Raw genomic sequence first — 26604 nt, 5'->3', positions numbered from 1 at the left:
CACATAGGAGTTGGAAGTTGTTAATGAGTTTAAATACTTAGGCGTGATTATAGACTCCAAACTCTCTTTAAAAAAACATGTTAAATGATATCCAAAAGAATTCAATTCAATCTTTGTAATTTTAAGCAAATTAGAGGATCTCTGTCAAAGGCAGCTGCTCTAATGTTTCTGCACTCAATGATACTCTCACATCTGAACTACTCCATCACCAGCTGGTCCATGTCGGGTTCTACTATCCTAAAACCAGTTTATTTTATTTATTTATTTTATTACATTTATATAGCGCTTTTATAATAGACACTCAAAGCGCGGTTGAGCTTTTGTACAAAAAGCCACTCAAAACTCTAGATAAAAAACCTTTCTCTTATCATCATTGTAAGATCTTAGAGAAATAGAACTTACTGAGTTTTGATTATTTTTGTAAATTGTCTTCATTATGCTTAGTTTATAAAGTACTACATGGCTTGGCACCACCCCCTCTGATAGAGTTTATTAAATACCGACAGACTCGGATCACCAGAGCTGTTGTAAACAGGGACTGTAAGGTTCCTTTTAGAAAAACCTCCTTCAGCCATAATGCACTATCTATTAAAGGTAGTGCATTATGGAACACTACCCCCAACTATAAGGGAATGTCTCACTCTGGCCACCTTTAAGAGCCAAGTAAAGGTGTGGGCTTAGAGCTAACCAAACGTGCAACCACCTCTAACTGTATGTTGTACCGTATTAGCCCAGTAGAGCATACTAATGAATTGTGTCTCCGTTTTAACACTTACTAATGAATTGTCCTGTTTTCCTTTTTGTTTCTTCCTGTTTCTCCTTGTTTTATTGCAAATGTTACTACTGTATATCTTTTGTACTTTTTATTGTAACTTGAACCTGCTTAATGGACTGCAGATGGACATTAGCCTTTGGGCTACAATCTGGCATTTTTTACGTGTACGTTGTACATGTTCATCAAATGTGCATTTTCCTGAAATAAAAAAATAAAATAAATAAATCAACACAAACAATCAAGAGGAAAATAATCTAGGACTGAAGCTGTGAAACTGCTCATTTATCGACCTGCAAAGAAACAGTTTACAGATGAATATCATCTTCTTGGTTTACTTCTGTCCTGACTGTCTTATTCTCAGACTGGACTAACTTCCTTCTAAACCCAGATTACCCCAGCAAGTACTCAATGAAACTAAAACTGTAATAAAATGTTGCAAATTTTTGAGACACAATTCATTTCAAGTTTGTATAACATCTCTTTGATGGTTATAGTAGTATTCAATATAAAACATATATGTGCGTTCAATGTTACTTGTAACACTGCATTTTTGTCAGTGTATTACAAGTAGTATTACTTGTAGTACTACAAGATAGTAGTGTAGAGAAAATAAATAGTATTAAGTTTAATAAAAGGGCATGTAAGTACTGGTTAAGTTAAGAAGCAACTTTAAACTTAAATGGAGTGTGATGGAATTAGGAGCCAAAGAGCAGGCAATCAATGATAAGTGACATCCTGCCCCCTGCAGACATATCATCTATCTCATGCTTCCTATTAGGTTGCCAAAAGAATACAAAAACTGCTGTTTCTTGCTCCTGTTTCATTGCCCTCAGATGTGTTAGCAGCTGTAGTATTTTATAATAGTGGTGATTAGCAGCTATCTGGCAACTGGATCAAATTTTAGCCTCTTATTAACTAAAAGACGCTGAATGCAAGTTTAAGATCAGCTAAAGGCTACAGCACAGAGCCAGTATGTTTAGTCAAAACTCACTGGTTTGACAAATTAGCAGGTTGAAATGTTATTTGTAGTCAGCTGTAATTTTGCAGTGATTATTTCTCTAGATTATTCCACTGCTCACCCCCAAAAATCATCACGTATTGGATTAATTGTTATTTTCGGCTTTTCTATCCTAAAATCAACATAATTTAAGGGGTTCTCTGAACACTTGGAAGGTGCAGTATATTTGTTTTGATTAAAAGGTGCATTGTGTGGCCATGCATTTAAAAAACTGGATTCTGGAATTAATTGATTGTATTATTTTACAGGAAATTGTAACTTTTTTTGGTATTAAAGCAACTGGCCATTAAACAACCCACTTTCCCAGACTCACTGTGCAGATAAACTCAAAGTTAAAGTGAAAATGCTTGTTTGACTTGACTGGTCAGTTAGATAACGTGGTGATTTAATGCCTGGGGTTATGGCTAGAGTTGATCATTAACTTGTACCTGTGTGTTGATGTACGGTTTATTGAAATGAGCTGCGTACTTTCACTCTGACTAAGAATAATAATGGGACACACTCTGTAGTCACTCTGTGTTGTGCTGCTGAGAAATTTACAGGACTATTAAATTGTAACAATTACATGCTTTCAACACAACATATTGTACCGTATCAACACATTTTACATCAGCAAAAGTAAATAAATGTCCAAATTATTTTGTGCAGATGTTCACTGCTGACGTAAATCAGTATGTTCAAAAAAACATGATCAATAAATTGTTTCAGTATATTTTTATATTTGTGTGTGTGTGTGAGAGTGAGAGAGAGAGCGCTAAAGAGTGAAATCAATAAAACCTTAGTACATTGTTCAAGTTATTGCAGAAAACAATAGACTGCATATATAAATTTAACAAACATATCTGATATCCATTAACCCAGGCCCAAAATTTAGATGAAAGCTGGCCCGCTATCAACCCCGCTATCATGGACACACTTGGGCTGACATGAACTTACCATTTTTCTGTCCCCTGCGGTCGACGGTGGAAGTTGACATTGACAAAATCGTGTCTGAAGCAGAGAAATGAAGCCACACACACATTCATCACACACACCTCAGTGACGTACCTCAGGGCATCAGACCGAGTCAGTGTTTAAGTTCAAGTTCAAGTTGAACCTAGAATTGAAAAAGAAGCAAAATTGGGATAGATTTATTTCTTATGAGATATTGAGTTAATTTTGAGACTTTTAAGAATGCATTCCCACTCATGCTCTGTGGAATAGGCCGTGTAGTTTAATTACATCTATGAAAATATCTTTCGTCATCTCCAACTGAAAGGACCACCAGAATGCACTTACAATAAAGTGTATTTATTGAAAGGATGCATTGTGTTTCTTTTATTGAGTTGTTATAAAAGGGAATCGTTAACCTTAGGTATACTTCACCTAATTCTGGTAATTTAAATTTTTTTGCTTTTCATGCATTATGCAAAATTTCATCAAGCAATATACAATTTTTATATAACATTTATATATTCATATCACTTGAATAGATATAACATCAGATTGTCCTTTCAACTTTTGTAGACATTACATTTTATGCGGCGCAACACATAAATTCACATTTCAATATTCTGCTCCATTTTAATTTGGTAGCTCCACATTAATAGTATGTATATTTTTTGATGATGCTAAACCTCTTACAACTTATGAAGTGCAAAGCACTACACAATTTTTTTACATGAATAGCCAGATGGCTTTTGCTTGTGACCCAGCTTGCTGTAGTTGCTGCTTGAGAGGGCACTGTGTCAAATGTAGAAAGTTGTTGCTTTGGGCTTAAGCACCTGCGGCGCTACCACTTTAGGTCCGGGCCCGCCCATTTTGACCCAAGCCTATAGTGAGTAGTGAGTAATTTTCATTCTAGCAGTTCATCCAATAAGCATCCAGAGGGAAGCTTTGAGTGAAAGCTTCTCAGCCAATCAGCGGCTTCTACCCCACGTGTGGACTATTAAGCCTGCCCACAGGCTGCATCGTCAGCAGCAAGTGATCCAATGAAATGAATGACATTTGAGAATGAGACAGACACAGACTGTAGCTATTAGCTAATATGAAACGCAAAGCAGCTTGTTTTCATTTAAATTTAGCAAGAAACGCTCCGAGGAGCAGGAGGAGGAAACTGCTGCCATTTTAAGTGACGAGTTACCATCCTGCTCAGCCGCCCTCTCCCCATCAAGTCCTCCCGTAGCCACCCCCTCAGCAAGGCAAGTAGGCTAACAGTTAGGCCAACGTTAATGTTAGTGTCTGGCTGTCTGTATGCAGGGGGAACCCTTTTTTTTTTTGGCTTATTTTAACTGGCCCATCCAGTTTTCTGGAGGCCCACCTACAATTAAAATCCTGGCGCCGCTAGTGGGCTTAAGGACAATAACACAAAGAAAAAATAATACATTAAAACTACAGAATACTACAAGAAATACTACATTAAAACTACAGAATCATATAACCAAAATGAACTGTACCACTGTCAAACCAATGTATTTTTGATAATATGCTGTCAAAATATTTGAAAATATCCCTCCTATCTAAAAAAATACAAATCTTTCATACATAATGGGAACAATTTCCACATCTTAAATTAAGAAAATCCTGCATTTTTGCTGCTTTGATTGCTGGACTAGATTCACATTGTTGAGAGAGAGAGCTGTGCCATATGTATCAAGAATAATGCAGAATCAAAATTTAAACAGTGTAAATGGAATCAGAATAGAGAACAATGAGGCTTCATATCAAATTATGAGCAAAATATAGACGAGGGAATTAGAAATAAAGGGATCCAAATAAGGTGATGGTCCTTAGGAAGGATGTGGAAGAAAACTATTACAGCAAATGTTTTTGGATAGATCATTTAAATTTTTTCAAATTCCCACAAATTAATCAGAATTTCAGATACTTAAGGCTCTATAACAACTCAAAAAGATGGTAAATGCATAATTTCAACAAGTGGTCTTTCTTTTAGTTGAAATATGGCACATACAAAGTATTTTCATATATGGAATAAAAATATACAGCCACAGTAAGAAACAAATCTGAAATGCCAATGAATTAAATCATAGTTAACATGATAAACTGAGTGAAATTTTGTGGGAATGAACATCTCTCCTGTCCTCTGTTTGCTCTGCAAATGCATAGACTCTCTGTCTCAGTAAGATTTTAGATTTGTGGCAAACTAAGAGTACACTGCAAAATAACTAAAACGATAGCTTCCTCTTTAGCTTATTCATAATAATTAGCATCAGGGTTTTGGTGAGGTCTGGCAGAGGTTGATGTGAAGCTCGCGGACTCTCCAAGCCGACCTAGAGACCCTGCGGATATTTGGAAAAATGTTCTCCTCATTTCCCCACTCTTATGTGTAGCGGTTGTGTACTCTGTCGTTGCCTTGTGTTAATTATGCCAAGGAAACTCTCATCATTTTGGCAAACCCGCCATTTATTCACAGCATCTAGCGAAGGATTAAACATCGCACAGGCCACATTATAAACCAAGAAAATCACCGTCAACTTTACATTAAAAGAACGTGCTCGACCATTCGGGAGCTATACGTTTCACAAACAAAATAAACCACTCGTTTTGTATAAAATTAAGATAATTAATAAAAATGATGGTGGAGCTCATAACTTGTGCACTTATCAAGGGGACAGCAAGGTCTGACTGCTGTACCCCCAGGGTGCATGACCCAAGTCTACAGGTACGTTGCGTTTAGTGACCATAGTAAAATTAAGCCACAGTGATATGTGATGTGTGATAATGGCAAGTGGGATCATATTATATTTTAACTGCGTTACATATACAGGAAAAACCCTGAATGACTTCAAAAACACCCAACACTATTTAAACTTACTTGGTATTGCTAAGTTTATGTGCGATGACTATGAAACCTTTGAATATAATGTGAAAATACATAATAAAACTCTTCCCACACAGTATTTATTACACGAATGACATATAGTTTCACTTGAATAATTCCAGTTCTCACTGATACTTACAATTAGAAAATAAAAATTGTGAGTTAATGTTGAGTGGAGACAGAACGGACCCAAGAGCAAGGCTCCAAAAAACACAAATTTATTGGCAAACAGAAACTGGATGGGAGTGGGGAAGGAGCTAATGGGGCCAGCTGTCTGGAGGTAGCGGAGGGAGATGGAGGAGATAACTGCAGGAGGAAACACAGACAGGGTTAGCACAGGTAAAGACAGGTAAGGACAAAAGTATTTGTTAGAGAGCTTTTACGGCGTTTCACCCAGGTGGCTGAAGCAACGATCAAGCAGAGATGAGTGAGTGAGTCCGGGGTTCATATACTGGGCTTGATTGTAGATGGCTGCCAGGTATGTACGGCAGGGAGGGGTGATTACGGAATGATGAGCAGGTGTGTGCAGTCAGCTGGCAGGAGAAGGCAGGAGGAGGGGAAAAACACAGGAAACAGAAAAAGGCAGGCAAACAGAGGAAACTGACAGTGGAAATCAAATAGAACTAGGAAACAAACAATGACTCACAGCCAGCCGACCCCCAACCATAAAAGTTAACCTAATGAATATGACTACACCACAAAATATTTTTTTTCAGTGTACACTTAGGGATATATTTAGTTAGAGTTAGTAAAACATTGGCATTGGCTTAAAGCGTGTCAAATCAAAATTACCAGAATGAGGATGCAAGGTAATGCCATTGTGTCACGGCAAAAAATGGTGGCACTTCATTTTCCAGTACATTAAAAAGATGTAATAAGCTGTACTTAGACCATAACTAGATTTAATTTTGTTTTTCAGAAGAGTACCGTAAAATAAAGTAGGCTATCAGTCTATTTTCTTATTATATATTATAAGAAGGTAATTTGTAAACATTGCAAAGTAATTAGAAGGTAAATTCCACACCTTACAATAAAAATAGTTAAATGATGCACGTATATTCATATTAGTATACAAAATAAATAAACACACGTGATATTTCAAAAATGCATAGATTGATTAATTGATTGATTGATTGTGTAGGCTTTGCAGTTGGCTTGTGTCTGATCTTTTAACGTTACAGCTGCTTGCCGCGTCGTCCCTCGTTTGTCTACATAATCAATCAATATGTTTTATTTTGTACTGTACAGACGCTGCTGATAATTTGAGCTTCTCAGGCAAAAACCACATGAGAACCTGAACGTCTGTAGAAGAGGCGTTCAGGAGCCTCTGCAGAAACAACAAACAGCAGCTTAAAGGGTAAACGGTGTCTTGTATATTGGGAAGAACAAGGACAGAATAGAGTCAGTCTAAATATTAAACCATCTGTTGTTACTGCATCACCTGCCTTTTTGTTTAGGCTGCATGTCCCAATATAGTACAGTAATAACATAACAATACAGTGCCTTGCGAAAGTATTCGGCCCCCTTGAACTTTTCGACCTTTTGCCACATTTCAGGCCTCAAACATAAAGATATAAAACTGTAATTTTTTGTGAAGAATCAACAACAAGTGGGTCCCAATTATGAAGTGGAACGAAATTCATTGGCTATTTCAAACTTTTTTAACAAATAAAAAACTGAAAAAGTGGGCGTGCAAAATTATTCAGCCCCTTAAGTTAATACTTTGTAGCGCCACCTTTTGCTGCGATTACAGCTGTAAGTCGCTTGGGGTATGTCTCTATCAGTTTTGCACATCGAGAGACTGACATTTTTGCCCATTCCTCCTTGCAAAACAGCTCGAGCTCAGTGAGGTTGGATGGAGAGCGTTTGTGAACAGCAGTTTTCCGTTCTTTCCACAGATTCTCGATTGGATTCAGGTCTGGACTTTGACTTGGCAATTCTAACACCTGGATATGTTTATTTGTGAACCATTCCATTGTAGATTTTGCTTTATGTTTTGGATCATTGTCTTGTTGGAAGACAAATCTCCGTCCCAGTCTCAGGTCTTTTGCAGACTCCATCAGGTTTTCTTCCAGAATGGTCCTGTATTTGGCTCCATCCATCTTCCCATCAATTTTAACCATCTACCTGTCCCTGCTGAAGAAAAGCAGGCCCAAACCATGATGCTGCCACCACCATGTTTGACAGTGGGGATGGTGTGTTCAGGGTGATGAGCTGTGTTGCTTTTACGCCAAACATAACGTTTTGCATTGTTGCCAAAAAGTTCGATTTTGGTTTCATCTGACCACAGCACCTTCTTCCACATGTTTGGTGTGTCTCCCAGGTGGCTTTTGGCAAACTTTAAACGACACTTTTTATGGATATCTTTAAGAAATGGCTTTCTTCTTGCCACTCTTCCATAAAGGCCAGATTTGTGCAGTATACGACTGATTGTTGTCCTATGGACAGAGTCTCCCACCTCAGCTGTAGATCTTTGCAGTTCATCCAGAGTGATCATGGGCCTCTTGGCTGCATCTCTGATCAGTCTTCTCATTGTATGAGCTGAAAGTTTAGAGGGAAAGCCGGGTCTTCGTAGATTTGTAGTGGTCTGATACTCCTTCCATTTCAATATTATCGCTTGCACAGTGCTCCTTGGGATGTTTAAAGCTTGGGAAATCTTTTTGTATCCAAATCCGGCTTTAAACTTCTCCACAACAGTATCTCGGACCTGCCTGGTGTGTTCCTTGTTCTTCATGATGCTCTCTGCGCTTTACACGGACCTCTGAGACTATCACAGAGCAGGTGCATTTATACGGAGACTTGATTACACACAGCTGGATTCTATTTATCATCATTAGTCATTTAGGTCAACATTGGATCATTCAGAGATCCTCACTGAACTTCTTCGGAGAGAGTTTGCTGCACTGAAAGTAAAAAGGGGCTGAATAATTTTGCACGCCCACTTTTTCAGTTTTTTATTTGTTAAAAAAGTTTGAAATAGCCAATGAATTTCGTTCCACTTCATAATTGGGACCCACTTGTTGTTGATTCTTCACAAAAATTACAGTTTTATATCTTTATGTTTGAGGCCTGAAATGTGGCAAAAGGTCGAAAAGTTCAAGGGGGCCGAATACTTTCGCAAGGCACTGTATATGCTAACAAAACTGTAAATGGTAAACATTTTCCCCAGCTAGCATGTTAGGATTTTCATTAAGAGCATGCAAGCCTAATGACTTTAGCATTTAGCTCAGAGCACCTCTGCCAACTGTAAGTGATCTCAGAGGTCAGGAGATGATAAACAGGGGGAAAAGCAGAAAAACATATTTCATACATCTGCTGTATGACTGGATGATTTTACCATCATTGTTGAACTTTGAGTTTGTTGATCAGCTTTTGATGAGAAAACAAGAACAGTGGTTCATTTTCACAACTTGCAGCATCAGCCTGAAACTGTTTTACTTTTTTTCATTTTCAATTGTCTTATGTTTATAAAAACATTAAGTAGTTTCAGTTCAAGTTGGTTTGTCAGCAAATCTGATTTTGCAAAACCTCAAAGAGTGTACCACTATTAGTCTGTAAATACAAAATGACTTCTTCATTAATATACTGTAAAGTTGCATTTCACAGAACAAATAAAAAATATATTTGGAAGTTGATGTGTTTCAAAGCAAATATTGATCATAAATGTATATCAGCATGAGTGAACAATTGTCTATTTACACATGCACAACAAAGACGATAAATAAGAAAAGTATTTGCCAATTAAATACTTGGAGTTCAACAGAATTGAAATCAAACTTGTATTTGTCTTTTTATCTCTTTATTAAAAAATTCTACATTGGCTAGCCTATATACATTCAATTACAGTTAAACAAAACAAAACATAAAATAACAAAGATCTGTGAAGATTTAATATATCCAATTCAGATAAAAATGCAAAAAGAAATCCCTGAGTTATGTTAGCTCACATGTTTTTGTGTTTGTCTTCATAACCGTTCAATATTTGAGATTTTAGAATTATATTTTGTCTTCATAATGAAGAGTGTTTTTCAGTAATGTGTCCAAATAGGAAGAGGCAGATGTTACCACATTTCAAATAAAACATTTTATGAATTGCTGAACTTACCACAATAACAAAAACATAGTGTTTGATTTAATATTCATGATGTTCTTCTTTAGTTGATTTCAGATTAAAGAGAGATGTGACATCATGATGACAGAGCATCACTACAATCTGTGTTTTTACAGGAAGATCTGAGTCATGATGTTTCTGGTGTGTAACGTGTGTTAATGTGATAATGTTTTCCATGGAGCTTTCTGTTGCTAATCGAAGCAGCTAAATGGGAGATTATTGTAGTATAAAGGAGCAGAAAGGTAAGGTAAAAAAATAGTATGACAGCAGGCTAATTATTATCTTCCAGAGACTATGAACTGAGTTGATTTGATCTCTCCCTTGTTGCTGGTGAGGGTGAACTTGAGTTTGTCTCCGGGGGTCCAGGACTTCAGCTCCCTCCATATAAGATCAGTGGGACATTGAAGGCTACCATAACCTGGGACAGCAATCTGCAAACATGCAAAGATCAAATTCTTACAAGCAGAATTATCCAATGATACAATCATTATTTTTAATATCATCATTATTGTTGTTGTTACATATCTTTTATTTCAACTGAAACTCAACAGAGGTGAAAGAAAGAAGAAAATAATGAAAATGCAACAACATAAAGTAAGGAATAAAATAAGACTCACTGTGATGATTCTGTCAGCCTTGAGCTTGAATGTTTTCGGAAATGTGTATGTGATGGGTTGTGTGTCGTTGATCTGCATTTCTAAATTCCATTCTCCCATTTGTTGGTCCTGCAGGACGAAAATCAGGCACGAGAGTTAGGATGACAGAAAGAGAGAGTAACAAGTGAATGTTACAGTTAAAATAGTGTGTTAATACATTGTTGCATGTAATTTAATTATTTAAATGAAAACAAGAGAACATTGATTTTGCAGTAAACAACAGGTTTATAAAGTATTGTTCCACACACACAAACAACCTTACCTCACTCAACGTGTTTCTGAGACGGATATAGTTGCCATTTCGCCCAACCTCATGAACAATGACAGGTCCCGTTGCTGAGCTCTGATTGGCCGAGCCCGTCTTGTCCTCCTTGTACTCAGAATCTTCATGCTCCCTCAATTCAACTCCGCTTGCATGTTCCTGTAAGAGAGACAACACATACGTACATTTAGTCATCCAACACTAATTATCTAGCTAACAGATATGCAGTCTTTTCTCTGTCAGCAGTAGATTACTGCAGGAAGTGATAGTCTGACAGAAAACTGTTCAGCTGCTGACTGAGATACATGTTGTCTTTCTACTTGTGAGTTTTGTGTAAAAAATATAATGAAATATTATCTCCTACATAGGAGTTACACAGTTTTGTCCAACCCATTCTCACTCCCAGCTCAATACCGTAAATACTGACGCTTGCTCAGTAGCTCTCAAGTAACGATGCAAAAATCACCCTTTAGCGTCTGTTTTAGACAAACAAGCAGAGGAGCAGCTCGACCGCGGTGCTGTAAAGTTAAGTAGTATGGAGAGAGACAACGGTAGTGAGTAGTATGAAAGAATGAAAGGAGGCTGGGTGGAGTGGTGGATGGGTGAAACAACATAAGACTTTCACCCAAGAGCCGGGGTTCTTATCCATAGTGCTCTTTAGTGTGCATAATATCCTTGTCTGGTCTACTGTACATCAATAAAATATGATCAATATTAGCCTATATGTTATCTCACAGGACAATTATAGATTTACTGTTTCACTTCTTTGAGTCCAGTTTCAGTTATTTGTGTATCAGATTTGTTCTCGTGGTTAGTTTGAACAGAAACAAATCAATGTCATATGAAGAAGATAAAAAAATGATTTGGATGAAATGATGAACCTCCATATTTTTGGCCATCAGCTCCTCCAGAGCTTTCTCAGCTTCCTCTTTCTTCTTCTGCTCATCCTGGAGCTGCTTCTTCAACTGGGAGGGAGGAGAGAAAAAGAGAGATGTTTTATTTCATTAAAGTGCAACTATTGTATAGCATTTTCAGGATAAAACTTGAATTTCGTTTACATGCTTTAATGTTAAAAAAAAAACACTTCACCCTCTGTATGAGATGCTCTGTAGCAGCACCTGTCTCTTTAAACCCTCCTCCCGAAAATGGCCCAGTCAGGCACTCGGGAACCTATTTTTGACCAGGGGTGCTGAACACCAAAATAATGGATGTCCGACGATTTCTCCCCCCAGGAAATGTTTCGGATTTTGACAGCTAAATACGTCATTTTAGCACAGTGTATGGGTGAAAGTGAGAAGTTTTAGAAAAGTCCTTTGCAGCCACAAATTTCACTGTTCCACAATCATGCGACAGCACTCGCCACTCACATCATTACCCTGTTTCAGTATATAGCTAAGGTAAATTACTTTTGTGATTGTCAAAACCACACCAGAGATGTTTGGCTTGAAAAGATATGCTAATAATCAGGCTGCAATGACCTTGTGGCTTCTCGACAGCAAATGTGTCCTAACCACGTCACAGCGGTTTCTGTTACACAAAACATATGCAATGAAAACAATCGTACACAGGTATTGACCTCACAGTGAACAGAATTATCTTTAGAGCAACTTGTTCTTTTTGCAGAATAACCAAAGTTTCAGGAGACACTGAACCAGCGTGTAAACCATAGTTCTATTCCACACATGAACAGGAAGTAAGCTGAACATATTCCCGTATTTCAGGATAATTACCAATTGTGCCCAGTAGATGGCATAGGCTACGGGAGGCGATAGGGTGCTGTCGCTACCCCTAGGATTGCCATAGCACCCCCTTAGCACCCCCAAGAAATTGCTGTGGTTGATTTATAAATAAATAAATAAAAAATTGTTAATGTGTAAATAGTATAAGTAATTTATATTTAATTTATATTTGAAAAATTAATAGATACATTAATAAAACAAGCTAACTGAAGCTGGAGCTACTGCAACTGAGTATATAGCAGGACTTTGTACAGGGAAAAACCAATAAAAGCTTCTAAACCAAATATTACAGGACCGGATATGTCCCAGCAGTAAAGTGACCAGAATTTGGGGAGAAATTATCAGCTTTGGCTGCCAAGATTACAGCTATTTTGCGTTAGCATGCAGCTACTTAATAGTGTATGCTAAGGTTAGATTGTAGTGGAACGAAGCGGCACTTTTTACTGTCAAAAATCACAGATAAATGCTTCTGAACCAAACACTACCCAATCGGACATGTTTCAGCAGTAATGTGACCCGGAATTTAACAACATTGGCAGCACAGATGACATTGTTTACTACCGTTAGCCATGTAGCTACTATAGTTAGCAGTGGACACGAATAGAATATAGCAGCACTTTCTACAGTCAAAAATCGCAGAAAAACGCTTTTAAACCAAATACTACATGAACAGAAAATGCTTTAAATTATGGCCAGCTTAGAGTAGCGTAACACTGAGCCGAGAGTAGATAAAACTGTTGAAACCAGAGCGTTCAGAACATTTGGACATCTGAACGTTTTAGCTTACTTTGGTTTCTCTAAAATATTTTTACCCATTATTTGAAGTTTTGGACACATTTAACATCAAAATCCATCATTATAACATTGTAGATATGACAGAAAATAGGGAAAAGCATAATATGTCCACTTTAAGTAAATCTTTAATCGGTCTAACCATTTATACTGGAAACACCAGCTCAGTGATCTGATTTATTTTCTAACTGTGTGTACTACTTTAACTGGTTTTAACCACTGACTGAACTGATAGTTATATATGACATATTATAGTAACTGTTAGATTGTAAGGACCATACATCTCATGTTTGTTATGAAACATGTATTAAAATATAATTTTTTGCTTCTGCACCACTTACAGTGATTGTGTTTAACTGTGCCTACTGTGTGTGTGTGTGTGTGTGTGTGTGTGTACTTCTCTATTAAGCGTTTTGATCTCTTCCTTCCTGCTCTTGAGTTCTTGCTTTTGCTCTTGAGCACTGCTGTAAATTCATTAACAGGAAATATAAAAAGAAACGTGTAATATTGGTTTGGTTTTGATGTGTAAATTTACGTAAATCAATTTGATCTGATTCTGGACTTGGTCAAATCCCTGTGGATCTGGTCTTGGAATGATTTTTGTAAGTGACCTGCACACACTACTGTAAGTTTGAACATGTCTACACTATGTATGGCATAAAGAGTATATAATCAGTGTGTTTTATTATTGAAGTGAAAATGAACCTCCTACTTATTGGTCTCCAGTTCTTCTTTCAGAGTCTGAACTCTATCAGCTTTCTCAGGAGAGAGATGAACAGAGATGTAAATGATTCTATCAGGGCATATTAGTGAAGATACCACACAATGAAACATGTAAAAATAATCATAACTCAAGTCTTGTTTTTGCAACATTTGAATGTAACTGCAATTGAGTAAATTCACTTTTAATTTAACATAAGTATCTATGAGAAGTATTTGGAAGGTGAATTTTTAGTTTCAATTGTTACATATTGCTAGTCTGCAGTGGTTGAGACTGGTTTCAGCAAATCAACCCTCCCACAGTGTTAACCCTCTCTATTTCAAGACTTATGGACAACAGAAGTTAGTCACTGTCAAAATAACAACTTTTGAGAATTTCAAATTCTTCTGGTGACCACATATTTCTTATCAGATGTTGTCCCTGTATTTCTGGTTAATCTCTCTCTTCTGTTATTCTAATCTCCTCTGATGTTTGCTCTCATGCTCATTTGACTCTGTCTGAACTGGGCCTCTTCGGTCTCATTCCTCTTGAACCTCTGAACGTCCCAACATCGATTAAAGTAAGCTAGTTAAAGTTAGTTGTTTTAGCAGCTTTTGTACTCTTCTTACTTTCTTTGGAAACACAGGTCCTGTTTCTTGATGCAACCATTTTCTATCTTTCTAGCTCAGATCAAACTTTACCTGCTTTAGTTTTATTCTCTTCCTGAAAGTCCTTCTTGTTTCTTTACTTACAAGTTTGATCTTCTTTTCCTTTTTTCCTGTCAAAGCCTCGGCTTCTTCTGCAGTGACAGACGGACCAGTTACATCCCTGTGGCTTATCTTTGAGTCTGTGTAAAAAAAGGTTGTAGTGTTAAAATACATTTACTTTATTTTTTGGAAATCACAGTATATGAGACATTTGAGTCTAAAATTAGGTATAAAACACCCAAATTTGACTGATTGTCAGAAAAAAATAGACATACCACGTTTAGTAACTACATTACCTTTAAAACACTGACATTTCAGTCAAATAACATTAAACAAGATCACTATTTCCACTAAATATCAGAATCATTTGACATGTACAAAACACTGCAATTAATTTGTGACTTACTGATTTTGTTTTGTCTCCATTTCCACACAGAAAAGAGAAGTAACATAATAAACAGGATGACAAAAACAGCCAAACTAACAGCCAAGCCAGTGTTGATGGGAACAGAAGAACTGGACTGGATCTCAAAGAAATCATCTGAAATCATAAAAAACACAATAACCATCACATCCTCATAACTAAACGACATTAAAGGTCAATTTCCAAAGACTCGCAAAACGGCATGTACGACCGTTCTATTTACTGCCGCTCAGTGGCGGTTTGATCATATAACTGTAGTCATTTGACTGTTCTATTTTAACATAACAGCCACAGTTTTAAAATTAAACTAGTTTAGACAGCAAATTCACTTAGTTAGGGTTAGATAAACATCAGTGATTGGAGTAAAGCTGCTGACACACTAACCCGATGGCTGATCAGTCGGCTCCTTGAGGTCCAACAAGACGCCGACTTGACCATGTAATACATCTCCATAACAGCAGGTGGCGCTAATCTGTATTGTCACCCAAAAAAATTAAAACCGGCATCTGATTGGATGAACGCGCCACGTGGGTCTGGTTTCTCCGGAAACTCAAAGACAGACTGTCATGGCGGCTTGTTCAGAATATGATCTCATATTTTACTAAAATAGTTCACGGAAATGTGTTTCTGAAATCATTTTCAACGAGAAATAGGCCGTACAGTTGCTGAATCTGTCTTCATTTCAGATCGACAAAGGTCAGTTTAAAAGATTTTAATCAGATTTTGAGAGGCTTAGTCACGCTCATCCCACTCGTCATTTCCGGGTTAACACTCCATCAGTCAGATTGGTTATGGAGTCCGACTGCCCGCCCTCCGATGCAACATGTCAAATCGGCCAAAATGAAGGCCGACAGCTCCTCGGACGGATGACGGCACAGAACACACCAAAGAGACTTGAGTCACCGACCTCGCCAGACTGTCCGACGGGCGATTATTGGGTTGGTGTGTCACTGCCTTAAAATGTACCACGTAAAACTACTACAGTGAGGCCGTATCGTGACGGTGTAGCATCACAGACAAGTCTGTAAAACTTGGTTAATTTTAAAATGACAATTGACTTTAAAAAAGGTCCTTTGTTTTGTTGACCCATCTCTTTGCGCGACATTTGTTCTTTGTGCTTTGCTTATACTTTGTCACCTCACTCTTGTTTGCTCTATTAATAGCCATGAGAGTTGGCCACGTAACAAGAAACATAATTCTCGGTCATTATTAGCTGCTGGAATAACATGATATTTATTCTAAACTGGACCATAGCTATCATCTATTAAATCATATTTACCTGTAACATGGATTTCTGTCTCTCTGGTCTGGTTGGTGTCCTTCTGCTGGACTCTACAGGTGAATCTGTTGCTGTGTCTCTTCTCCACAGTCACTCTGCTGCTGACAGTATAGAGATCATCGGGACCTCTGGCTGTCTCTGTAGGTCCAGCAGAGAGGAGGTTTCCCTCACCGTCCAGCCACAACACCTCAGGTTCTGGACACCAGCCTTTAGACTCACACTGTAGAACTACTCCTCTGGTGGCTTCATCAATTCCTGCTAAACTCATGACAGGCAAGGAAACGGCACCTGATGCTGAGCAAAAAGGAAAGATTTAATCAGTAGTCGGCAATAAAATGATGACTGTGGTTGTGCTTAGTCTACACTTATCAGCCTTATGTAAATACCATATACTGTATGTGTCAACTCACCAACAACAAGATCAACAAAATACTCTGTGTTCAGCTTTGGAATGTAGCATTTGTATCTCCCCGCATCAGAAGGTTTCACTTTGGACAGTTTCAGTGAAATGTTTCCGTGTTTCAGCTCATCAGGAAAGAGCCATGTCCGTCCTTTGAAAGATGGATGTTTAATTTGTACGTAGTCCTGACCAGCACGCCACACAAGGACAAATATAGGATTCAAGTCAGATCTCGTCCACTCCAAAGTCTTGGCAGCAACATCCTCGGTCGGTTCCAGGCTACATGGTAAAATGACGTCATCGCCAACTGTTGCTACTATTGGCTGAGAAGGACCAATTAACTGAGACTGACCTGGAAAGGAATAGATAAATACATTATTAATTCCTGCATTTGGCAGTCTCCCAATGCACTTGGAAGCATGCACCTGACCTGCAGCACAGCTGGTTAATAGTTACCATAACACCCAAAAGTGAGTGGACAAAAACTCACATTGTCCCGCTATTCAGGTGCCACATCTCAATGGATCAGCACATTGTCACTCCCAACTCGTCGACATAATGACGCTTGGTCAGGACCCTTTGGAGTCACTTTTCAACATGCAGGTTAACCACAAAGTTAGGGATAGGAAAATATTGTGGGTGGGGTAAAAAGATGTATGTTCGTTGGTATCTGATGCTGAGGGTGACTGATCAGTATGTTGACCAGGTGGGAGTGAGAATGGTTTGAATGGACAGATAAGCATAATGTTGGTTACAACTAGGGTTTTTAAATGGAATTTGTTGTACTGTCATTTTCAAGTTGTATGTACTGTACATGCTTAGCCAATCGCAATGAGCTTTTTACTTGTATGTGGGTTGGGCCTAAGACAAAAGAACAGCCAGTCCGTGGTTTTATCCACTGTCAGCTGTCACAGAGCTAGAAGTGATTTGGTCACTTTGCAATTCGAAAAAAACATGTACACACACCCTTAAATGTTTAAAATGACAGTGGATGCCACTGAAAAGATCTATCACTTTGTCTAGAGAGGAGAGGTGTTTTGATAACTGAAATGCCTATGTCCCACATTTAATAGCATACAGTATAATGATATTATTTTGTGTCTTTTAAGTCTAATTGTGACCTTTTTAGGAGTGTACTTATGTATGAGTTACCTCTACAAGAATGTATTAGGTGAAGATAGACAACCAAAAGCCTAAGGGGTCTGAGCGGAGCCTGAAGGGGCAGTCCATCCATCTGGGGAAGGAAAACAGATTTCTGGAAATGGAGCAGATGATACAGTGTTTGGAAATATGGCTTTTGGGTTGGTGTCCTTGGGTCGTCTCGTCCATCCATCCATCCATAACCCTCACATTACATTATTACATGTCACAATGTAATTTAGCTGATGCTTTTGTCCAAAGCAACTTACAATTGCTATATATGTTAGAGGTCGCACGCCTCTGGAGCAACTAGGGGTTAAGTGTCTTGCTCAGGGACACGTCGGTTGATGCATCAAAGTGGGTATTGAACCTGGATCTCCCACACCAAAGGTATGTGTCATATACACTGCACCATCACCACCCTCACGTATGGGTGTGGGAAATAAAAATCGTTAACTCAAAAGTAGTAGGACTACATCATACATATTAAATCAAACATATTTTTTTCTTCCCTTTGGTCCCATTTGAATTTAAGCAAAGGCCTACATGTACAAAATGTCCATATACTTTCACTTTTGTCTATGCATACGTATATGTTGTGCATTGTGCAATTAGGATAGTATCATACTTTCACTTTTGTTGCAAACAACAAATACTGCACTCTTGTGTATTCAAAAGTGTTTTGAAGCTGCAAAATGTGTTTAATATTTCAGCCTATGCCAGAAGCCCTTCTATGATACAAAGTCCAAATGAAAACATGGAGTTAAGATGATAAACACTCTTAGGAACCTCCAGTTTGGTGTTAAAACTAACAGGATTCCTGTTCAGATAACTACAAAAACAGAGGCTGATTGGATTGTTTATGATTAGATCTAAATGCAATGCATTGTAAATACAGTTTAACTATGATTACATATCCATCAAAACAACAGCTTTTAAATAGATTTAATAATCTTTTAATAGTGTCAAGTTTTGGTTAAAAGAAATATGAATATGGAAAAGATATGATTTCCGACCGACTTTGAAAAAAATAAAGTTAAACTAAACATGTAGAACAGGGATATATAGGGAATAAGGAATAGGGAAATCAGACTTACCTGTTGCGTGATACCAGTCATTTCAATGGACTGCATGGTCTGGGTCTGTAAATCATTGATAGACTCGGTTTATAATTCTCTTCCCACAAACTTCCAAGAAGCCATTCACTGTTTCCCTATAAATTGTGTGGTTTAATGGAGAAAGCAAAGCATACCAATTTACAAATATTAAAACCACATGAATATGAAAGCCTTAATGTTTGCTTGATTCATTTATAGAGAATCATTTTACTCAAGTTGAGTTAAAATGAAATAAAATCCAAGTTTGGCAAAGTATATATTTATATATAGATATATTGAATGTTTGAACTGCACCTTGAGCCTAGTTCCAGATTACTGATCACATTTATAAAATAATATAGCTGCAATCAAATCCATCATGAACAATAACAGTATTTCTTTCATGTCTTATATTAGCAGTTAAGAAAAAAGTTTGATATTAGGCTATGTCATGTTAAAGCTGATTTTTGTAGCTCTTCTCTGATTAGTACCTGCAAAAGAAAAAGATCAGTTGTCTTTCAGTGGCTGGTCGGGGTGGAGCAAGCCATGTCAATCATTACCTAGAAAGAGCAACACAAAGCCAGACAAACAGTCACCTTTGCATGCATATTGCATCTGAGCACTAATAACCCATGGCTCCCCTGCCCTACTGGAAACCACCAGAAGGAGGTTAAGCTTGACATGATGACTTATTTGTCTTTTCAATGAGTGCTACTTTTGTGAGCATTGTGAAAGTGAATCTGAATACTCTGCAACTGCCCTCATTGGATTCTGTGAAAGATAGCGAGAAGGGCTTAATGGATAACGTTTCAGTACAGTACATTTGTGATGAACATTACAGTATGGTGGGAAGAATGCTTAAGAAAACACTAAGGACACAATCAGCATAAGCAATTCACAACCCAATCAATGTCGGCCAATTTGTTCAGTTTTGCATTATACATGAACAGAAAAATAATGGACGGTGCTTCCCGTTCCAAAAAGTAAATCCAAAGCTTAAGTGTCTTAAACCTGCATTCTATCTAATCTTCCAGCAGGTGGGAGCAGCGTATCAGAAGGTGATAGAGCAGATGAGGATCGACTCGAGGATGGCTGAGTAGAAGTCCACCATCATCGTCTTCTTGTTGTTGATGAAGAATGGATGAAGAATGGTCTATGGACGTAGGCTGCTGCGCGTAATCATGAATGGCGCCCACCTGCACTGCTAGTTCTTTTATTAACATAGTCAGAGCCAACTGGGTCCTTACTGGCCAGATCATAATGGATTGGACCCAAAAGCAGACCAGGCAGATGATATCAAAAGTTGAGCTTTAGTCAGAGTACAAGTCAGGCACGGTTCAATACCAGGCAGACAAAAAGACAAGGCAAACTTATCCAGTCGGGAAACGGCCAGGTGAGCAAAAGTCCAAAAGAACCCTGAAATTACAGGAGAGCTAGTAACTGGCAGGAAAAGAAAGCCGATACGAATGAAAAATGTGAGCCCAAGACATGGTGGAAGTTGTTACACTTCTCTGCTTTAATAGCTGGTTTTCCTTGCTGCTATTTGAGAAGTGAACACTATATGTTCAACATGTCCAGGAGAAAAATTTGCATTTCCTAGGATAGCGAAGGCATGACCCACCCTACTCTGATTGGCTAGTACTCATTTCCTTCTTGGTTGAATTGATTATGTTTATGTGTGATACCTAAGCTGATTAGGGTAAGAATACCAGGGTAAGCCACTCAGAGGCAGAGTCAGGCAGTTTAGGATGGGACATGCCTTCACCATCCTGGGAAACCCACATTCACGTCCAGGAGGAAGTCATTTACTAGGGCCTGGATGACAACTGGGACATTAGTCAGTGTAAATGGCATTACAAGATACTCATGTCTGCTGGGGGTGTTAAGGGTTGTTTTCTATTCAATCCCCTCCCTGATCCTATTTAAATAACTGCCGTGCATTTCCGAGATCAAAGTTAGAGGATCATGACTGAATGCCTATTAATCAAATACAAGCAGAATGCCGTACTATAAATAAAATACAGGCAGAATGTTGTATGTTGAAGCCACTGTGAGTCTAACAGAAAGAACTGCACAGGGAGAGGAAGTCCTCATGCACATTATACAGGACTTCAGTCTTATACTCAGACAGTCAACAGCAAGACAACATGGAGGTAACAGTCTGAAAAAGGAAAACAGACATTTATGCTGTATTTTATGCGAAAAACATAATAATGGGCATACAACATTTCATCAATACGCAGCATATAGCGTAGCATAGTATATAAGCTATGTAGCAAAGACAGGTGGGCATTGGTGTACAGTAATCCCACTTAAAAAAAATCTGACCTAACCTTATAAGACTGAATTTAAATTCCAGAGACTTCATTGTTCTCTAAAAGAAAGTGCCAGTAAAGCAATACAGCACAAAATGGATTAACATATCAGCAAAAAGTTGCACAGGTATTAATGAACACAAATTGCTCAAATACAACAGATAACATGTTACACTGCAAACAAGTGCCTGAAAGAGTTGTAGCTAAAAAGAGAAATGGAAAGAAGAGTTTATAACCAGGCCATTGAAGATATGAGACTGTAAAGGGAGTTTGTTAACATGCAGTCAATGTGTTAATATGGTAAAATTTTGCATATGATGTTTGCCATGTTACGGCTTGGCTTTTTCTCACCTGTAGGATCTGCAGGTGAGTGCTTTTCTGGTGTTGGTTTTCCAGACGACAAACAGCCCAATACTGGAGGATAGAATAGACCAAATGCCATCAATAGAAAAACTAGATAGAGACGAGAGACGTGAATCAATCAGGTAATTTACTGAATTAAATATGTACTTGTAATTTCTGGGAGACCGGGTTTGTTGGCAGAGCAGCATGTTACAGCAGCTGTACCCCTGTGTTTCCTACGGAGAAGAAGTCCCATCACCAACAGCATCAGAGCCACCAATGATACACCAACACAACAATCCAGAGCAGGGAGGGCAGATTGAAAGGACTGGAATGGAATGAAACGGCTGCTGGAATGGAGTTATTAAAAATGCCTTCATCACCTTTTACTTTTAAAACAGTCAGCCAACTCTGTGGTGATTCCCCAGCTCCAGAGATGCTGCACTTGTAGAGTCCTTCATCAGACTTGGAAACATTTTGGATGGTCATGTTGTTTCAATACCAGGTCCCGAGTTTGGATCCATCTTTGTAGAAATCAGCCAGTGGCGGTTTTTGGCACGGGCGAACCAGGCAGCCGCCCGGGGCGGCATTTTTTCATGTCACATGGGGGGCGGCACGAGAACTTAAAAAAAAATAAAAATCCTCTATTTCAGTTTTTTCTATCATTTCACAGTGTGGGGAATTGGCAGATTCCCCACACTGCCCCCAGCGGCTGCAAGCGCCCTGCTTGCTGAGAGAGGTCAACACCCCCCACTTTCACAATGAAATGGACTAGTCTGTAACAGTGCGCCGCAGCGCGAAAGATAAACACACAGTGACAGGAGAAATGGGAAGTAGGCTACACAGAGACGGAGCAAGACGAGTCTAAACCTTTCTTTTAGGTCAATGGTCTAAACGCCAAAATGAAACAAAGTTACCCAAGCGGCTCAAATAAAAGAAAAAAGCGAAAAGACATCTTTTGGGCAGTAGCAGGACCTTCATCAGCTCCCGTGGCCGATGATAGTGGTGCTGGTGTCGGTTACAGTGACAAGCACAGTGGGGAGGAGACTTTAGAAGGAGAGGGACAGAGATGAGGGAGTGAGGCTACAACCTGCGGTAAGCAGAGCTCCCCTTAAAACACTTTGGCCCTTGATAAAACGTGTGGTGGACAAACTGTTAACACTACAACAATAAAAAAGTGGGAATGCTTTACTGTATGACTGCATTAGTAGCCTATATAAAAGTTGCACATCATGCAAACGTTCTTAACGAGAATTGATGCTTTTCTATCTGCATTGACAGACAAAAACTCATGATAGACCTCTTCAAATTATAGCATAGCGCCTCTCGAAATGATATATGATATATAAATATATATATATAGCTTGTTTTATGATTTATTAGGGGTATACAGTTTTAGTGTATTAATAAATGGCACTTTGTTGAAGTATTTAATATGTCAACTCTCACTGATTCTTGCGTACTCATTACATGGCGTTAGTAGTTTTAGGAGTAGGAGTTGGTATACTGTACATATTCAGGGGAGCGCAAGGACAGGTACAGCTTTATCAATACTAGTTAAACAGTTGTACAGTTTTATTCCCAACATGTATATATTTTAAATTATTTGTTCTTATATTCTATCCTATTATTATTTCATGTATATTGTATCCTATTATTTCATTTATATTCTGTGTGTGCAGCATGTCTGATATTGTGCTGCTGCAACACTGGTATTTCCCATTTTTTTGGGATCAATAAAAATCTATCTATCTATCTATCTATCTATCTATCTATCTATCTATCTATCTATCTATCTATCTATTTGTGATCTTATGTGGTGGGCCGGTCTGGGCCAAAATGCTGATTTTTGGTCCCAGTCCGTCCCTGTCAGTCACTGTGGCTCAAGCAGAGAAGAGCTTTTCCAAACTAAAGTTGATCAAGTCATACCTGAGGTCATGTCCCAGGAACGGATCACTGGCCTCGCCGTCATCAATATCAATCACTCAATAGGGGAGCAGATTTCATATGATGACATCATTGATGATTTTGCATCAAGGAAGGCCAGAAAGGTCAGGTTTTAGTTGTAGTTTGGGTTTTCTGCTCTTAGTGCTATAGTGTAATAATTACCTTCTCTTTAGTGTGTTTTCACATTTGTGTGATGAAGGATTTGCTATTTTGAATATTTATTCTATATTGTGTCTTTTGGCAGGTAGAGCTTGTGCACCTTAAAAAGAAAAACAATTCTGTGTGTGTGTGTGTGTGTGGGGGGGGGTGCTCAGAGGGGGTCTTGCCCGGGGCGTCATTCAATGTATGTGATTTGACTATTTGATTTGAGTATCCTTCTTTCTACAATAAAGACTCACATTTTCTCCCTCCAGAACAGGACTGGCAGGAACTTCCAGGATCACAGAACCAGCTGGTCAGTGTGATAAAAACAGATTTTATGTTGAACATGTATGTTAAGTAGAAAACAACCAGTCTCTGAACAGGGAAGAAAGGGACCATTCCTGTATTTGGCATGAATGCAATTATATTGTTGAAAGGAACAGTAACCCTTAATTTGTACAGGACTTTTCAAGCAGGAAATGATTAAATGGGAAATGAATAAATCAAACTAAGGGAAATGAAATTGCTATTTATTCTGTTTAATTTTAAATATGGTATGTGTGCCATGTGGGATGGATGCATTCTTGTGTATTGCTTAACTTGAATTCATGTTTCTACACTGTAGTTTTACCCTGTGAACTTTGTTGTTTTAGTTCATATGACTGTATTTCAGCCATCCTCCTACACAATAAATACTGTATTTGACTTAGAAGTGACTTTTTTCTGAAGTCAATATACAATTCTTCAAATTAAAAATAAAAATATAATTTGAATTTCAGGAGTATGTCTTTCTTCACCTCCTTTAGTGCAACGCCAGCCTTTTATAGAAAGTTAGTGAAGTGCTAGAGAATGTTTTATCACCATGAGTCTCTTAAGCCGTGCAGACACTCTACAGATGAAGCCCTACTTTAGCCCCAAATTGGTCTTCCTCAACTAATTTTAGAATCAGACTAATTTCTACCTGAATAGTTGTCTGATGTGCAGTGTGAGGTCACAACTCGGGATTCATTTATCTGATCCATAAACTGGCTCTCAGACGATCAGTTCAATTTCTGGCAGCTCAGAAATTTGGGGACAGCTCTTTACACAAACCATTTGTCTACATGGCTGCCTTCTACTTCAAGTGTAGCAGACATCACACTTTGAAACTTTATCATAAAAGGTAGACACTTAGAAAGTTAGCATCAAGATGGCACATGTGTAATTCTTCATACTATTGTCCTAAATATGTCTCTTGACTTGCATTAAAATGTTCCATTGTTGTACAGTAGAACTTTTTTCAAAATGCTAAATTGAGTTTACTGTGTCACTGCGGTCAAATAAACCAAAACTCTTATTTGCTAAACATACGATTGATGGTGATGATGACAGCATTGCGTCTGTTCCCCTCTGCATCTTCACACCAGTACTCTCCACTGTGATGTTTAAAGGTGAGATTCATAGTGCAGGATGGTGCTGATGAATTCCAGGTGTAAGAATCTGTTGGACTTCTTTCGTTGAGCCTCCTCATCACTCGCCATTCAGTCAAACCACCTAACTCTTGACAGATCACACTGACATTCTCATATTCAAAAAACTGCAGTCTGTCTGGAAGAACACGAGGAAAAGCCGCATCTGAGACGGACACACAGAAAGTGAGTAATCAAATCAAATATTCAAGTTATCTCAGGACACTTTTCATATAAACATGGTCTAGACTACCATTTACAAAAAATCAAGACAAATCTTTACATTAGTATTAACAGCATAGAATAAAAACATCTACATTTTAAGGTACTCTTAGCAGTTTGTGGAGCAGCAGGGTAACTTGGTCAAGGTCTGATTGTGTTCAGAGTACTGTGGTGACAGTGTCATTATTACATATTTCATCTTTCTTGGTCTCTTTGTTGCTAAGGTATAAAAAAATGACACATTTCAGCAGTTAATAAAGATACAACGATGATATAATTATTCAGAATATCACACAGCCGAGCACAAACTGAGTGTTCAAACTGAGTATCCAGCTAATTATTTAAATCCAACTTACTAGCTTTCTTAGCAACGTAACTGTGGTCAACTCTTACAAGCAGCAGTACCAACATGTCCATCCCTGGAGAGACACATGAAGAGAGCGGTTTGTCAAATAAAACACAGATATTTGTCCACTGGCTAAAAGGAAAGATAAGTAAAATAGTGATACAAAGTGTCAGTACTCACACAGTCTTATGCAGAGAGCTGTGACCTCCATGCTGTCTTCCTGCTGACTGTCTGAGCAACAGCGTGAAATACTACCAACACATGATGTACATCAGAACCTCCCCTCCCTGTCTGCATTATTTCTGGTTTAATAATTTTTATCTAGAAATATCTATGCGAGGCAGAACTGCGATAGTGCAGATAATAATTTCACTGGTGTAAACCTAAAAAAAGACAAGTGTGCATGATAGAGATCAAAGACAGGTGCCTGACCCCCTAACCCTAACCCTTAAACATAAGTAGAAAACGCTGGTCCAGCATCAAAGCTGCCATCAGACACTGCTGTCCTCAAAGCAAGCGTCAACACTAATATATTAACCCTCTTGTGCCAAAAGACTGTATTTAGTATGATAAGGAAAAATGACACCCTCGAAAACGAGATGCTTCATCTCAAGGGGTTATCCTCTTAACAATTTCAATAAACAATAATAAACACATTTGTTCTGATTGGTATTAAGTATTGAAATCTGGTACAGACATACTTTGGTTAAGTATCTAACAGTACAACTTTGAAAATGTAGGTCACATTAAAAAAATCTTACTATACTACTTACTATAGTCAAAGTTAGCAAAAGCACTAGCATTGTGTTTCTTAAATGTCTTCCATTTGAATATCAGAGATACAAATAATTGATTGTGCTCTGTAGTTTCTGAGATAAAGCCATATTCTCATCATGGGCCTCCTACATTAAGTCTTTGGGGTT

General features: G+C 38.2%; 2 protein-coding genes across 7 annotated transcripts in view; one reads left to right on the top strand and one right to left on the bottom strand.

Annotated features, from left to right (window-relative positions):
• Window positions 1-26604, top strand: part of LOC120572202 — a 48926-nt gene that overhangs the window by 7307 nt on the left and 15015 nt on the right. The gene's annotated exons all lie outside the window — the stretch shown is intronic.
• On the bottom strand, window positions 9512-19464 carry LOC120572193 (butyrophilin subfamily 3 member A2-like). 6 transcript variants are annotated; one of them, XM_039821382.1, is made up of 11 exons: window positions 19412-19464; window positions 18921-18965; window positions 17836-17917; window positions 16694-17035; window positions 16284-16577; window positions 14987-15121; window positions 14626-14720; window positions 11524-11607; window positions 10643-10801; window positions 10342-10449; window positions 9512-10155 (listed from the first exon to the last, which is right to left on the bottom strand). In XM_039821382.1, exons 2-11 carry the CDS (start codon window positions 18954-18956, stop codon window positions 10003-10005), a joined length of 1488 nt encoding a protein of 495 aa, XP_039677316.1. In that variant the 5' UTR covers window positions 18957-18965; window positions 19412-19464; the 3' UTR covers window positions 9512-10002. The 6 variants fall into 6 exon arrangements, with proteins under 6 accessions (XP_039677316.1, XP_039677313.1, XP_039677314.1 ...); XM_039821379.1 differs by having other exon boundaries at window positions 17836-17938; window positions 19412-19456; XM_039821380.1 differs by having other exon boundaries at window positions 16284-16571; window positions 17836-17938; window positions 18921-19036; window positions 19412-19451.

Source organism: Perca fluviatilis, chromosome 14, assembly GCF_010015445.1.
Source record: "Perca fluviatilis chromosome 14, GENO_Pfluv_1.0, whole genome shotgun sequence".
NCBI classification, from domain to species: domain Eukaryota; kingdom Metazoa; phylum Chordata; class Actinopteri; order Perciformes; family Percidae; genus Perca; species Perca fluviatilis.
The sequence above is the reverse complement of the archived record's forward strand: the minus strand, read 5'-3'. Positions and strand labels throughout refer to the sequence as shown.